Here is a 12,425-nt window from a genome sequence, read left to right on the forward strand (position 1 = left end):
GTTCTATGCACAGTTATGTCTATTCATGTGATCACTTTGTTAATTGAAAGGTCTGTGTCAACCGTTATTCTGTAACGAAATTATGGCGTCTTCTTTAGAAAATTTGGAAACTCAGTTGGAAATGTTTGTGGAAAATGTGCGACAAATACACATCATAGTCAGCGATTTTCAGCCGCAAAGCCAAAACGTGTTGAATCAGAAACTGTGAGGCGGACGTCACAGTCACGAACGATTCACGAATATTTTCTGTTTTAGCCACGCAATGGTTCACGGGCTGCAGGAAGTCGATAAGCTGAAATCTCAGGTGCAAGACGTGCACGTTCCGCTAGAAGTGTTTGAGTGAGTGCGGAATTTTCGTGAATTTTATGTAGTTACGCCCACACGGTTTCAGTTACATTGACCAGGGCCGCAACCCCCAGCTGTATACCAAGGACTGCATCGAAAAAGCGCTGGCCAAAAACGAACAGGTTAAGGGCAAAATCGACGCGTATCGAAAATTCAAGGCGAACATGCTCCTCGAATTGAGCAGAACCTTCCCCAACGAATTGAGCAAGTACCGGGCATTGAGGGGTGACGAGTAATTTTTAGGTTAGGTCAGTTTTCTTTTTAAGTTATCTATTGTGCGTGCGTGTATTAATAAAACAATTTTTTTTAAAAAGCTATATTTTTTATTTATCGTAAAATGCAAAACTCGAACATGGAAGATGATATCAGAATTCTTGATTGCCCCATCGGATCTGAAAGCAAAAATGAGTAGGCTTAAGCTGAAAAGTGTGCTGCTACTTACGTCTGTTCGGGCTTTCAATTTCCTATCTATGAGGCCGCACAATGTCTCAGACCTCACCGATAACGAGTCTATCTTCTCAATCAGTTGCTGGTAGGGAGACAAAGGCTGCGCCCCCATGACGACGTGCCCCAATTTCGAGTCGATTTTCGCGTCCAAACGGGCATTCCTTATCAAATTTACTATCCAGCATTCCGCCTCATCCGGGTTCATGTTCAGTTTCTCGGCCAGCATGCCTATGCTGATGCACTGGTGAATCCTGCAGAAGGTCTCGAATATCATAAGGCGCGCGTTCTCAACAAACTCGTCCAGGCACGAAATCAGGAAGAAATCGTTGTACAGGACGTTCTGGCAGTCCTGCAGTTTGCGTCGGGCCCCGTCAAAGTCAAAATTCACGTACAGGTGTTCCAAAAACTCCGTGATGGGATCCTTGTAGGTGTAGCTCTCCTGCTGGATCACCTTCACGAGATCCTTCAGAGCGGACCTGCGTCCCCTGTTTATGATGACCGCCGTCGCCAGGTACCTCAGTATGTGGGGGCACATGGTCTGAATGGCGTTTAGATAATGGGGCCGGTACAAAAACATCTCGATAATGAGCTCCCTACCGAGTGCGTGGTTAAAGAATACAAACAAGGACCAGTGGATTAACCATGTCCTCTGCTGCAGGAGCTGCAAACTATTGCCACCGAACTGATTCGGACTGTTATCGATGTACTCCCTGAGTTTGTTGAGGTCTTCCAGCGCGGAATCCCAATTTTGCACGAGAATTTCGGACGCAAACTTACCCCACAATGCGCTCAAATAATTTTTATCATTGGGCGGAAGGACGAGCATGCAAAAATACAAATACGAAGTGGACACGGAATAGTTGCCGCACTCGTAACGGTACTTCGCCAGGGTGTGGAGGCTGTTGATCATCCCAAAATCAAACTGAAAACAAAATCAGTAACAAGCGCCAAGCTTGAAAGCCCATAAACGGTACCTTAAATTCTTTTTCCAAGTAAGCCACCAAGGTTTTAGAGTCCCTCATCGTTTCCATGTTCTTCATCACTTCGTCATTTGCCATTATCTGCAAAATTGGCTCGACTTGCTGCTGCAGCTCCTGCAACTGGGTAACGACGTGCGTACGTCTCTGTTTCATATCTTCCGGTACTTCTTCAGTCGAATACAATTGCTTCCTGATATCTATCGCGTAGTCAATCATATTCGTTTTGCTAAGAATATCCAACTTTGCCTTCAGCACTTCGGTCTCGTCGTATATCTTAAAAGGACGCGAGTGGCGTGAGCTTCGGCCTCGTATTGGGGTGACGCTTTACTCACTTCTTTGGCCGATAGAAATTCCAGCAACGGAAATACCAGATGCCGATCCAAATACTGGGCGATTCTCGAAGTTAAATCGTACTTTGCCATTTTGTTGCGGATAAACTTCCAAACAAAATGTGACAAACGTATAATATAACCTCAAAACAAAAGTTTCGACCGCAGACACAAAATTGGTAACATAACTATACCATAAATTACACTTCAGTGCCCTGGAATGTTTCTAATATAACGGCAGCAGCCCAAAACTTCCATAAAGAGTTTTTCACGTTAGGATAAATTTGCTGCCTTTTCAAGAAATTACTTTTGTTACAACAAAATCTCGGGTAATCCTGCAGTTTACGTATTTAGAAGAAGGTGCAATTTTTACTGTGATTCGTAAACGGCATCCAGCTTCACAGTGCTGCCAAACTAATTTATTAATTTGATTTAACCAGTAAATTATACAAAAAACCAAGTCCTAGTTATATAACACCGCCCGTTTCAAATTTCATGAAAATCTCCAACATTTTCTATCCAAAATATGCAGTAATAAATTCCGATCCTCATAGTTTTGGTTAGTTATAGTTATTAGGTCCAATTGAGAATAATGTCAAAAATGTTTTACCATGGCCAGAATTTCAAGAATAGAACACCGCAAATTTTTTAATGCTGGTGTTTCCTTTGAGTTCATCAGTATTTATCAGCCGTCGAGAAGCAATTCTACTGTTATAAATCAATGAAAATCAAATTCCATGAATGAAATGTGAAACGGCGTCACTGGATAAATATATCGATGAAATGCTTAGTAAACTTACGACTGTCCGATACGACGGTAACGTCATCTAAGGGGCAATCAACGAGGAGGGGTTTGTTTACACAGGTGTGGGCCATTATCGCGGAGCTTGATCCAAGGATATTTTTGAGTTGCAGTTAGGGTTGTGTCAATCGTTTATTTTATGAAAGCCGAATCAATCAGTGACCGATTTCGATACGGACCGAACCATTTCAAGCAATCGTTCATTTCAATACTTTTTGTTGCCAACATAAGCGGCAATAGTCAGTTTATCCGAACAGTCCGAACGACAGATTCAGATTCATTTGAATTTGAATTGTTGTTGTGTCTATAGGTTATGTTTTCTGTTCTAGTTAGAATAATATTTAGCTGTGTTGTGCTTTTTATTGAATCATGATTTTATCATAGGTGCTACGTATTGGGTTGTACCAGCAATAGATTAATTTGTTGAAATTAAATACCTGTGGGGCAATAGATATTTTATTCAATATTCAATTCAACACATAAGCAATTCTACCAATCGATGTCCCAACCCAATACTATGGAATAATTATAACAATACTCCCATTCCTTTTGCGTGGCCTGTCTCAGTCATGCATTTAAATCTTATCCATTCAAATCAATCGTATTCCGCAAGGCGAATTCGAATTGTTTTGGTACGGTCTGTCGATCGGTCGTGCTGTATTCGGTTACTTCAGACCAGTCAATGCGGCAGGGTGAGCGAACAATGTGATCGAATCGTTACGAACAAGCGGGATTCGGTCGTTCGATCCTATGAAGTAATGAATCAAAGTGACCGAATCAATCGCGATTGACACAACTCTAGTTGTAATATGTTTTAATAGGTTGAGCGTGCCATTTCATTGTTTGTATTACGGTATTTCCGAATAAATGAGTGTGAACGAGATTTCTCCAATTAATTTCCCACAATTCTTTTGTTATTTAGTTATACATTTTTTGAAAATTAAAAACCAAAGCATCTACAAGTTGCGAGGAAAATGCATTTAACCAACGCGATTTAGGAAATGAAAATTCTCCCTTCTTCTTCTCTTCTTTACTTCCATGGCCATATGTTTCTTCTTTTAATTCTTAAAACTTTAATTAATAATCGGGATTGGGAATAGCTCCTTTGGTTAGCTTGCGGGAGGTTGCGGGATTGATTTCTTGAATTATGTGGGTTTAATAACACACACTGAAGCGTTTTATTTTAAGAAGGATGTATTAAATATTGGAATTTATAAGAAAACTAACAAAATTCATTCTACACTTGGGCCGCCATTCCACCGCGTGTTTCTTCTCTAGTCACGTAGGCCAAAAAAAAATTATTTCAAAAACAATACATGTAATGCCATCTATGTGACAATAACTGCGTTCTGCACTATACATTCAACATGATTAGCTCCTGGGCCTTGGGTATTGTATATATTGTAAATATTAATGAAGAGTCATCAATAAACGGAGTTTTATTTGAACGTTAAGTGTAACCTCAAATTTCAAAACTGATGCGGATATGTCATCTCTTCGATGTCTTTTTATTTGAGACCGCCTAAAGGCTTAACGAATCTTCACAAACTCGAAGAGAGTGTCACTCAGCGGCTAGCCTGTTACGAAAACCTGGCATGTGAGGAAATCGTCGAGCTGATATACGAATCCGAGTGCTTAATAGAAGATAGCATTCTGGACAGGTCGGGTCACTACGTGTTTAGATTGCTCGCGTCACAGAGCAGGGTTTTTTACGCTACATTTATAGAAAACGAAACGAAGTTGTTAAAAATTCGCTTGCGTTGTTACGAAAAAGGCGACCTCAGGAGGCTCGTGAAAAAACTGAACGCCCAAACGGTCGACTGTTTGGAAACAGCGGCTGGCGAGGAAAGGATCGGAACTTTCTTTAACTCACTGAAAAATGTTTTGAGGAGAATGCTGGGTAAAGGTTATTTCGATCACGCTTTCGGGCACGATTTTGGGACTTGCGGCGGCTGTGGGTCTTATCGAATCGCAGGTAAGGTTCCTCTGTTCCCCACTTAGGAGACACAGTTCGTTGAATTTCAGTACCTTTTTTTATATGCCCGGAGCTAGTCGCTCGACGAGAGGTGGCGATAAGCTCGGGCTTCCTCAATATCGAATCTTTCGATTGGTCAAAACTCTTGCTGTCTTTGTACAGGAATTATTTAATGCTAGCTTTGGACGAAATGAAACACTCTGCCGTTGTATCCTACGCCCTCGACGACGACAGAATACAAGAGGTCCTGGCTTTGATTAAAAATGTGTTCTTAATCGACAACCCTCGAAGGCATATGGCCCGTTTTACCAATGTAGAGGAGGAGTTCAGACTGTTTCCCCTGTGCATGGAGAACTTGTACCGAGTGTTGCAAAAGAAGAACAGGTTAAGTCATAATGCCAGGTTCAACTTTAGCTTGTTCCTGAAAGATATTGGTATGAAGTTGGACGATTCCATGAAGTTCTGGGAGTCGGCCTATTCGAAACGGCGCTCTGTGTGCTCAAGCTGCGCTCATAGTTGGCAAGGCAACGAGGAAAGATATATTTACGGGATCAGGCACATGTATGGTTTAGAAGGCTCCAGAAGGAGTTACTCAGTCAAGTCGTGCCAGCAAATTGAGGTAAAGTTAGAAGCTTCAGCTACTTGAAAAAACTGTCGTGTGCCCGTAGGAGTTGACCCTCGGCGCCAACGAAGAAGGGGGCTGCCCTTTTAAGCACTTCGACGACGCTTGCTTAAGAAACGCCTTGCGGACTCGGCCGGGCGACGAGGATACCGGGGTTATCATTTATTCGCGGAAGACGAGTGCCAAAAAGGCATGCATGATGCACTTGAAGTCGAAACTGAATGATTCTAGTAGACCGAAAAGAGACTCGTTCCAGTTTTATAACCCGGCCGAGCACTACCTCTTACTAAAAAGACTCATGAGCTGACGTGGACAAATAAAACACGTTTTATTCTAACGCTGTTTGCTTTATTTGGTGTTTTTGGAATATTCAACAGAGATCGAAACCACGTCGACGAAATAAAATTTACAACCTTACCCGTTTTTCATTAGACACCGAACGTTTAAGGCGATTCGCAGATTCAACCCAATATTTCCGAAAATTCACAAAGCTATGCTTACGAGTAAATTGCTTTTGAGCGTAATTGGAACAACTGGAACGTGTTAAGAATTAATAGTTAACATTTAGATAAAAGGGTTTGCGAAAGTACGTTCCATCGAGCAAAGGCAGATCTAAAACAATTGTCGAGTACTGAAATTGTAGATCCCCCGCAAAATTGTGTACAAAAATCCAAATACTGTTTAATCATTTAGTAGTCATAGATACCAAACTTGTCAGTTGCCGCAACCACGGCGCTTTATATCTTGTCCCTTGTTGCCAAATAATCGCTTATCATAACTTAGATCGCGCCCCATCTGCTCGTACGGCGCATGGTCTTTAATTTTCATTGAACCCATCAAGTTTGTTTCCTTTTAAAATCGAATTTTGGAGCAAAGGTCTTTTTTTTTAGTGTTCAAGTATGAATAATTCCCAAAACTTTATGGCGCATAAAGTGGGGTTAGGTTTCAAAATCGCTCGTATTTTTTGCGGAAAAAAAACTAGGAAGGGAACTTTATTACAGCGTATTTTGGAAATGATTTTCTTTTCTATTTCCGAGATAAGTCGAATAAATGTAGAAATTCGGCATCGCTGTGCGACCAGATGTCATTTGGCAAGCAGTTAAAATTTACCCCTCCGTTAAATGCGTACCGTGAGGGTTTGCCGTAATTGGTTAGTTAGTTGATGGGGAAAATAAAAATAAGCCAGAGGACAACTTGACGACGTATGTCCTTGCGTACGTACTTTTTTAAGCAGTGGGTTTGTGACATCGTAGCTTACTGGGTTACCGTCATTGGTTAGTTAGTTGACAGGGAAGATAAAAATAAGGGAGAGTACAACTCGATAACGCACGTCCATGCGAGTGTTCTTTTTTTTTATGTAGTGGGTCTCTAACATCGAATTGCCATGGTTTTGTTGTCATAGCGTGTTATTGCGGTCGATTGCTTTAAATATGCCTCCGATCGATCGGGCGGTGCGAATTTTTAAGCGCCCACCATTCTCTTGGCCAAATAGCCGGGCACGGAGTAAAAGAAGACCAAAATTATTATTGCAATGCCGACGACGACGAGTAGTTTGAGGATCGTCCACTTGTAGTTATGCCACAGGATGTACCTGATCGATTTGATCGGGTTCATGAACCACATGAAGGAGGAGTCCGGCCGGCTGAAACGAATCGGCGTTCCGTCGCGTTCCGCAATGCATTCGAACGACTCACTTGGGCTTGTCCAGCGGGTCGGGCTCGTTCCTGCCCGAACCTACCGGTATTCTATCGGCCTCCTCTCGTGTCAGCACGTGTATTTCGGCCTCCACTTTGCCGGTCAGTTCCATTTCTTCGTTGTCCTTTTTGATGAAAAACGGCCACCAGCCCTTGACCCGTTTTTGTTTAAATATGTTAACGGTCGGCACGGAGTCATCCGGTTTGAGCATGTCGAGGGTGCACAGCTTGGACGATTTCGCCCCGCGGGGGAAGCGGTTCAGGTCTAGGGTCACCGCCCCTGAAGGTAACTCGATTTATATTGTGTTAAAAAATGAGTTCAAAAGAACGAAACATATTTCTTTACTTTGGTTTTGCATGCTTCTCAACATTAGTAAGTGCTAAATTTCCCTATTATTGTGCTAGTGATTATAGAGTAGAATAGAGTGGTTATAGAGAATATTTGCGACTTGTGCGTGCTATTAATTTCTTATATAGGGTAAGTTGTTAGTAAGTTATGTTTTCTCTTACGGAACCCCCTAGTGCACGGTATTGGGCTAAGGGAGTTGCTGACCTTCTATAGGAGGGGCTGCATTCTGGACTCCCTCTAGAGCGGCCTGGGGACACAACGGGCCCATTTGGTGGCCTAAGTGCTTGGACGGCCGCGAGACCAATACCAATAGCAATACCAATGGCATGCTATATTTTATTTATATTTAGGAATATTTCCATTTTAATGAATAGAATTAGTCAACACCATGCAGAGTATCTCGAATCTAACCTCAAAATTCCTATACCTAGACATATAGAGACCCTGCCTATGCTGACAGTACAGAGACTCACTAAGCAACATGTTTTTTTTTGAAAAGGTCCAGTTAACATGCGCATGCGCGAAATTTGGATTTTTGTAACCAATGGCAGCTCCAATGAAAAACTCTGATGTAATAATGTTTCTATGCGGCATTTTTACGGCAGCATTTTCTCAAAATATGTCGTAAACCTATTAAATTTTCAGGTAAAAAAGGAGTTAAGCTCTGAAAAAGCTGTGCATAATTACAACCCTGTGCAATTTGGTAATTTGCTTTTTGATATTGAAATATTACACTTTTTTTATTGAAAATAGATCAGACTCAAACACATTTTTTTCTGAACAATTAATTAAACAGAGATCACCTTCTCGACGCTCACTTGTGGTCGATATACAAAGGAAATATTTATATTTATTTATTTATTTAATCAAATCCACAACAATATTGGCACATATGTATCTTTTTTTTTTTTTTCAATGGCACTTCTAGGTTTGTTTATCTAGTATGTTACGTAAATTCTCATGGACGCAGTGCCCGCATAAATGGTGGGATTCCTTCTATTATTTTTTGTACCCCTGTATATAGCAACGTCAAATTTGACATAAAAACAATATGTCACAATGACAGCGGGCAACATATTAAGTATTTCTTTAAACGGTAACATTTGATTCAATATAATAGAGAAACAATACAGAATAAAACAAACTAAACAAAATTCCTTCATTCGCACTTGTATACGAGGGAGGTGTGAAAAGTTTCCGGTCTACTGGTGGAGCGGCATCCTACAGAATCATTCCAACCGAACTTGTATGTACAGTTTCAAGCCTAATCGCTACGTTATTTACTTCTATTTGAAAGGTTTTACACCAAATCAAATCAAAGAAGGAGACTCCTCCCCCTCATATTCAACTATTAAACAGTGGGTTTCGGAATTTGAAATGGGTCGGGTGAGCAACTCTGACTAGCCTCGCTCACAACTTCACAAATGATGATGAAGAACGCAATTTCGAAATAGTAGAGATAGCTGAGACCCGTAGGAGGATGTCATTACGATAACGCACTTACTGCCCAGCGAGTATTATCTGTTTCCTAACCTCAACAAATGGCTTAAAACTGGTATAACCCAATTAGAACGTTATGTTGAAATATAAAGAATAACGATTTTTAAAAACATCGATTTTCTTGGTTAGGCTGGATAAATCGAACCCGAAGTCTGTGATGGTAAACTTTAACAAGCGTTACATAGCCGCTTTTTATAGTACGACTCAACTATTGGGTGAATTAGTAATACTGCGAACTTGAGCAGATATTGGAACGTTCTGGAAATTTTTGCTGAGTCGAACTTGCTAACGTTTCGCAAATCGTTCTTTTGGCTTCTTCAGAGCTTTACTCTGTACCTGCTTATATGTGGTTTGAGGGGGGCGGAGCTAAATGAGGGGCATAAACACGGTCTCGGATGACCGATTCTCATATTGGTGACAGGTCGGTGAGTCGCGGTTAAGATTGTTAGGTTGCTTATACATTTCTATACATTTCGTGATTACATGCAATAATTTTAGTTTTATCGAATAAAATTTTATGTCCGGTTTAGTTTAGTTCAGTTTAGTTAAGGCTCTTTCATGCTCTTTGAGCCTAGTTGATATTTTTCGTCCGGTCTCTCTAGTGCATTCTTTGCCGCATATGGCTGGCATTTCAAATGGACTTTTTTTGTTGAGAAATTTTTGGACAAATGGTAAATCTGGTCTTGACATTGTATTCCTTTAGAACTTTTAATATGTGGTCAGTAATGTTTTGACTGTAAACAAAGATTGCTATTGGAAGGTTGTGGTGAAGTGTATTTTGTGCTGGAACGCTTAAATGTTTAGCGTGGAAATTATTAGGGAGAAGAGCAGAGTTAAGGGGGTTTAATTCTGAATTCAGTGACGTGCGTCGGTTTTCTGTAAACACAATGACCCAGTTAGGTCTGATTTTCTACTGATAAGAATATCTAAGAATGAGAGGTTATTATTGTTCATTTGTCTATAAAATGACTAAATCTGTTTTGGTCGAGGTGACTCGTCTGCAAATATGGGTAGCCTGCCCACTGAGTGGCAATAGGCAAAAAATTTAATCTTTGTGAAAGCTGAACTGATCTTCAGAATTAATGTGCAAGGGAAATGTTTGCTCTATTTTTAAAAATAGTTTTCTAGGTTTGTTGATTTCGGAGCCATCGGGGTGTTTTATTACGCAACACGCTGCAAGAGAGTGACGTACCTAGAAAGTCGTCGGCGCTGAAGTGGTCCGCATCCCACACCTGAAGTTCCAGCCTGGCCGGTATTTTGCATTCCGTCTCGTCCCAAGAGAACAACGACTCCTTCCTCGAGATCACTATCTTCTGTTCCGCGACCAGATAGTCGAAGGGAAAGATGAACCTCCAGTTGAAGTTGCCCTCGCCAGTCAACGACCTGTAATGTATATCCGTGCATTGGCAATCCTCCGGGCCCTTGAGCCATCCCTTGACGTATATGTCTGACATTTTCTCGCCGGTGAAAAAGGCATCGTCCTCGAGGACCACCTCGTCGGTGTTCCATATGATTACCCGTAGCTCGTAGCTCTTGGGTTTCCTGGGTGATATGTCCAGGGGCGGTCCCGGCAGGGGCATATCCATTGGGAACATGTCGACCCACATCTCGAGCTTGCCCTGCTCGATGCCGGGCTTGTCGGGACTGTACAAGGCTCGCGTCTCGACGTGTTCGGGCACGAGACGGCAGCCGAGTTTCGGCAACTCGTGCCACCGGTGCAAAACGCTCAACGCCATGCGTTCCGTCTCTCTGCTGACGACGAAGTCTTCAGCGTCGCCAGCCACGTGGAACACCTTGTGGCCGACCTTGACTTGACCTTCGCAGTACACGGGCGGTTCGATTTTCGCGTCCTTGCAGAGTTTCGCTAGGATCTGGGTCGGTTTCATGGCGTCTCGCCACGCGTTGTACCCTTGCCTGGAATGGTTACGAATTCGTGTCCCCAAAGGAGGAGCTCAATGTGCACAAATATAGTAAAAGCAACTAATTAAAGAGATAACCGGGGGGGCTTTCAGTTGTTAACATGTTTTCAGACAGCGATTACTAAATTTTGTTTGATAACACAGCACTTGGTATACTATTGGCAAGCGATATAAAGTGCATTCAATCAATATGGCGGGACAATATCACAACCGGTTTCTGAAATTAAAAAAAAAAAACAACATGTTCATCTTCTGGAGTAGTTTGGGCAGTTTTCGATTGTTTATTGATCAAAATCGATGGAGGTGTTGAAAGAAGGGACTCAGTTTGTGTGAAATATTCTTTATCTGACAGTTGAGAGTGTGGCCTACTAGAAGGTTCATTTTCTTCTAAACTTCTATAATCAGTTTCTTCGACGGCATCTTCTGGTTCGGGCAAATCTCCAGACTTTATGATTGGTATTTTTTTAACTAATGCCCCAAGACAATTTGGGAAATTTCATACCCTGAAGTATTCTTCGCTAATATTTTCAAACATTTCTGAAGATGGAGTCGGCATGTGTTCTGGTTGTAAAACTTTCCATAGTATATTCACAGTTTCTTTAGCAATTTTGAAAATAAGTCCCTCTGGTAGCATGTACTACAACTACAAATAGTATTTTTCGATAGTACTTCAAGGAGTATGTGATGCCAAATACAGATTCACAATGATAGACGGTGGAGGCTGTGGTCGACAAAGCGGCGGAGGAACATTTCAAAGCTCAAATTTGTCCAAGCTACTAACCAAAAAGAAACATTTTTACTGAAACCATATAGCAGAAATAGAATGCATCTATTTTAATCACCCTCTGTCAAGAGCACGTAAAGAATAGTCGCGTGGTATTTTATACTGACCAAAAAACAGTTGACAAGATTATTAAAACACTATGTGCTTTTCCAAAGAAACATCCACAGGCTACTGTAATACTTTTTGCAAAAGTTCTGGATTCCTCCTGCGTCGGTTTTTTTGCTGAGTCGAAATTGCTGACGTTTCGCCAATCATCCTGTTGGCTTCTTCAGAATTTGACTGAAACTGGCTCGTATTTTGCTCTGTTATATATTGTTTGAGGGGAGCGCTAATGATGTAAGACTTTCGTGTTTTTTCAGCCTAGTTGATATTTTTGGTCCGGTGTCTCCAATGCCGCATATGCATGGAATGCTGTAAACTCCTGGCATCTCAAATGGAATTTTGTCTTTGACGGACCGAAGATTTTTGGACAAGTGGTAAATCTGGTTTTGACGTTATACTTCTTTAGAACTTTTGATATGTGATCAGTGAGTGATGTTTTGAATGTAAAGAAGGACCACAGTGGCAGGTGTAGGATTGCTTTCGGCCTCATTGCTATTGGAAGGTTGTGGTGAAGTGTATTTTTTGATGGAACGCTTAATAATAATGTGAAAATTATTAGAGAGAAGAGCAGAGGTAA

General features: G+C 41.4%; 4 protein-coding genes across 7 annotated transcripts in view; 2 read left to right on the forward strand and 2 right to left on the reverse strand.

The window, feature by feature from the left end:
* The first annotated feature begins 35 nt into the window (after positions 1–35).
* On the forward strand, positions 36–649 carry LOC132698490 (mediator of RNA polymerase II transcription subunit 10). Its single transcript, XM_060664591.1, has 3 exons — positions 36–204; positions 256–339; positions 392–649. The coding sequence occupies exons 1-3, from the start codon at positions 83–85 to the stop codon at positions 579–581; spliced, it is 396 nt and encodes a 131-aa protein (XP_060520574.1). The 5' UTR covers positions 36–82; the 3' UTR covers positions 582–649.
* LOC132698487 (eukaryotic translation initiation factor 3 subunit E) lies at positions 646–2,429 on the reverse strand. The gene is made up of 4 exons (XM_060664588.1): positions 2,105–2,429; positions 1,767–2,045; positions 788–1,714; positions 646–737 (listed from the first exon to the last, which is right to left on the reverse strand). The coding sequence occupies exons 1-4, from the start codon at positions 2,192–2,194 to the stop codon at positions 711–713; spliced, it is 1,323 nt and encodes a 440-aa protein (XP_060520571.1). The 5' UTR covers positions 2,195–2,429; the 3' UTR covers positions 646–710.
* Positions 2,430–4,265: 1,836 nt separating this feature from the next.
* Positions 4,266–6,942, forward strand: LOC132697684 (uncharacterized). 3 transcript variants are annotated; one of them, XM_060663238.1, is made up of 3 exons: positions 4,266–4,878; positions 4,956–5,497; positions 5,547–6,942. In XM_060663238.1, the coding sequence occupies exons 1-3, from the start codon at positions 4,404–4,406 to the stop codon at positions 5,805–5,807; spliced, it is 1,278 nt and encodes a 425-aa protein (XP_060519221.1). In that variant the 5' UTR covers positions 4,266–4,403; the 3' UTR covers positions 5,808–6,942. The 3 variants fall into 3 exon arrangements, with proteins under 3 accessions (XP_060519221.1, XP_060519222.1, XP_060519220.1); XM_060663239.1 differs by having other exon boundaries at positions 5,058–5,497; XM_060663237.1 differs by having other exon boundaries at positions 4,269–4,878; positions 4,929–5,497; positions 5,547–6,941.
* Positions 6,943–6,950: 8 nt separating this feature from the next.
* Positions 6,951–12,425, reverse strand: part of LOC132697683 (otoferlin-like) — a 56,887-nt gene continuing 51,412 nt past the window's right edge. For both annotated transcript variants that reach the window (XM_060663235.1, XM_060663236.1), the window contains exons 24-26: positions 10,236–10,957; positions 7,195–7,474; positions 6,951–7,142 (exon numbers count right to left, since the gene is read on the reverse strand). In XM_060663235.1, coding sequence (XP_060519218.1) covers positions 6,962–7,142; positions 7,195–7,474; positions 10,236–10,957 — 1,183 coding nt within the window. In that variant the 3' untranslated portion in view covers positions 6,951–6,961. The remainder of the gene's footprint in view (positions 7,143–7,194; positions 7,475–10,235; positions 10,958–12,425) is intronic.

This window comes from Cylas formicarius, unplaced genomic scaffold (genome assembly GCF_029955315.1).
Source record: "Cylas formicarius isolate icCylForm1 unplaced genomic scaffold, icCylForm1.1 PGA_scaffold_2__14_contigs__length_35257938, whole genome shotgun sequence".
Lineage (NCBI taxonomy): Eukaryota > Metazoa > Arthropoda > Insecta > Coleoptera > Brentidae > Cylas > Cylas formicarius.

Coding starts and splice junctions, on each gene's coding strand:
- LOC132698490 (XM_060664591.1), top strand. CDS start 83: ATGGCGTCTTCTTTAGAAAATTTGGAAACTCAGTTGGAAATGTTTGTG. Junction 205..255: donor AACGTGTTGAATCAGAAACT/GTGAGGCGGACG, acceptor TTTCTGTTTTAG/CCACGCAATGGTTCACGGGC. Junction 340..391: donor GTTCCGCTAGAAGTGTTTGA/GTGAGTGCGGAA, acceptor ACACGGTTTCAG/TTACATTGACCAGGGCCGCA.
- LOC132698487 (XM_060664588.1), bottom strand. CDS start 2,194: ATGGCAAAGTACGATTTAACTTCGAGAATCGCCCAGTATTTGGATCGG. Junction 1,715..1,766: donor ACTTGGAAAAAGAATTTAAG/GTACCGTTTATG, acceptor TTTTGTTTTCAG/TTTGATTTTGGGATGATCAA. Junction 738..787: donor AATTGAAAGCCCGAACAGAC/GTAAGTAGCAGC, acceptor TTTTGCTTTCAG/ATCCGATGGGGCAATCAAGA.
- LOC132697684 (XM_060663237.1), top strand. CDS start 4,404: ATGTCTTTTTATTTGAGACCGCCTAAAGGCTTAACGAATCTTCACAAA. Junction 4,879..4,928: donor TGGGTCTTATCGAATCGCAG/GTAAGGTTCCTC, acceptor GTTGAATTTCAG/TACCTTTTTTTATATGCCCG. Junction 5,498..5,546: donor AGTCGTGCCAGCAAATTGAG/GTAAAGTTAGAA, acceptor GTGTGCCCGTAG/GAGTTGACCCTCGGCGCCAA.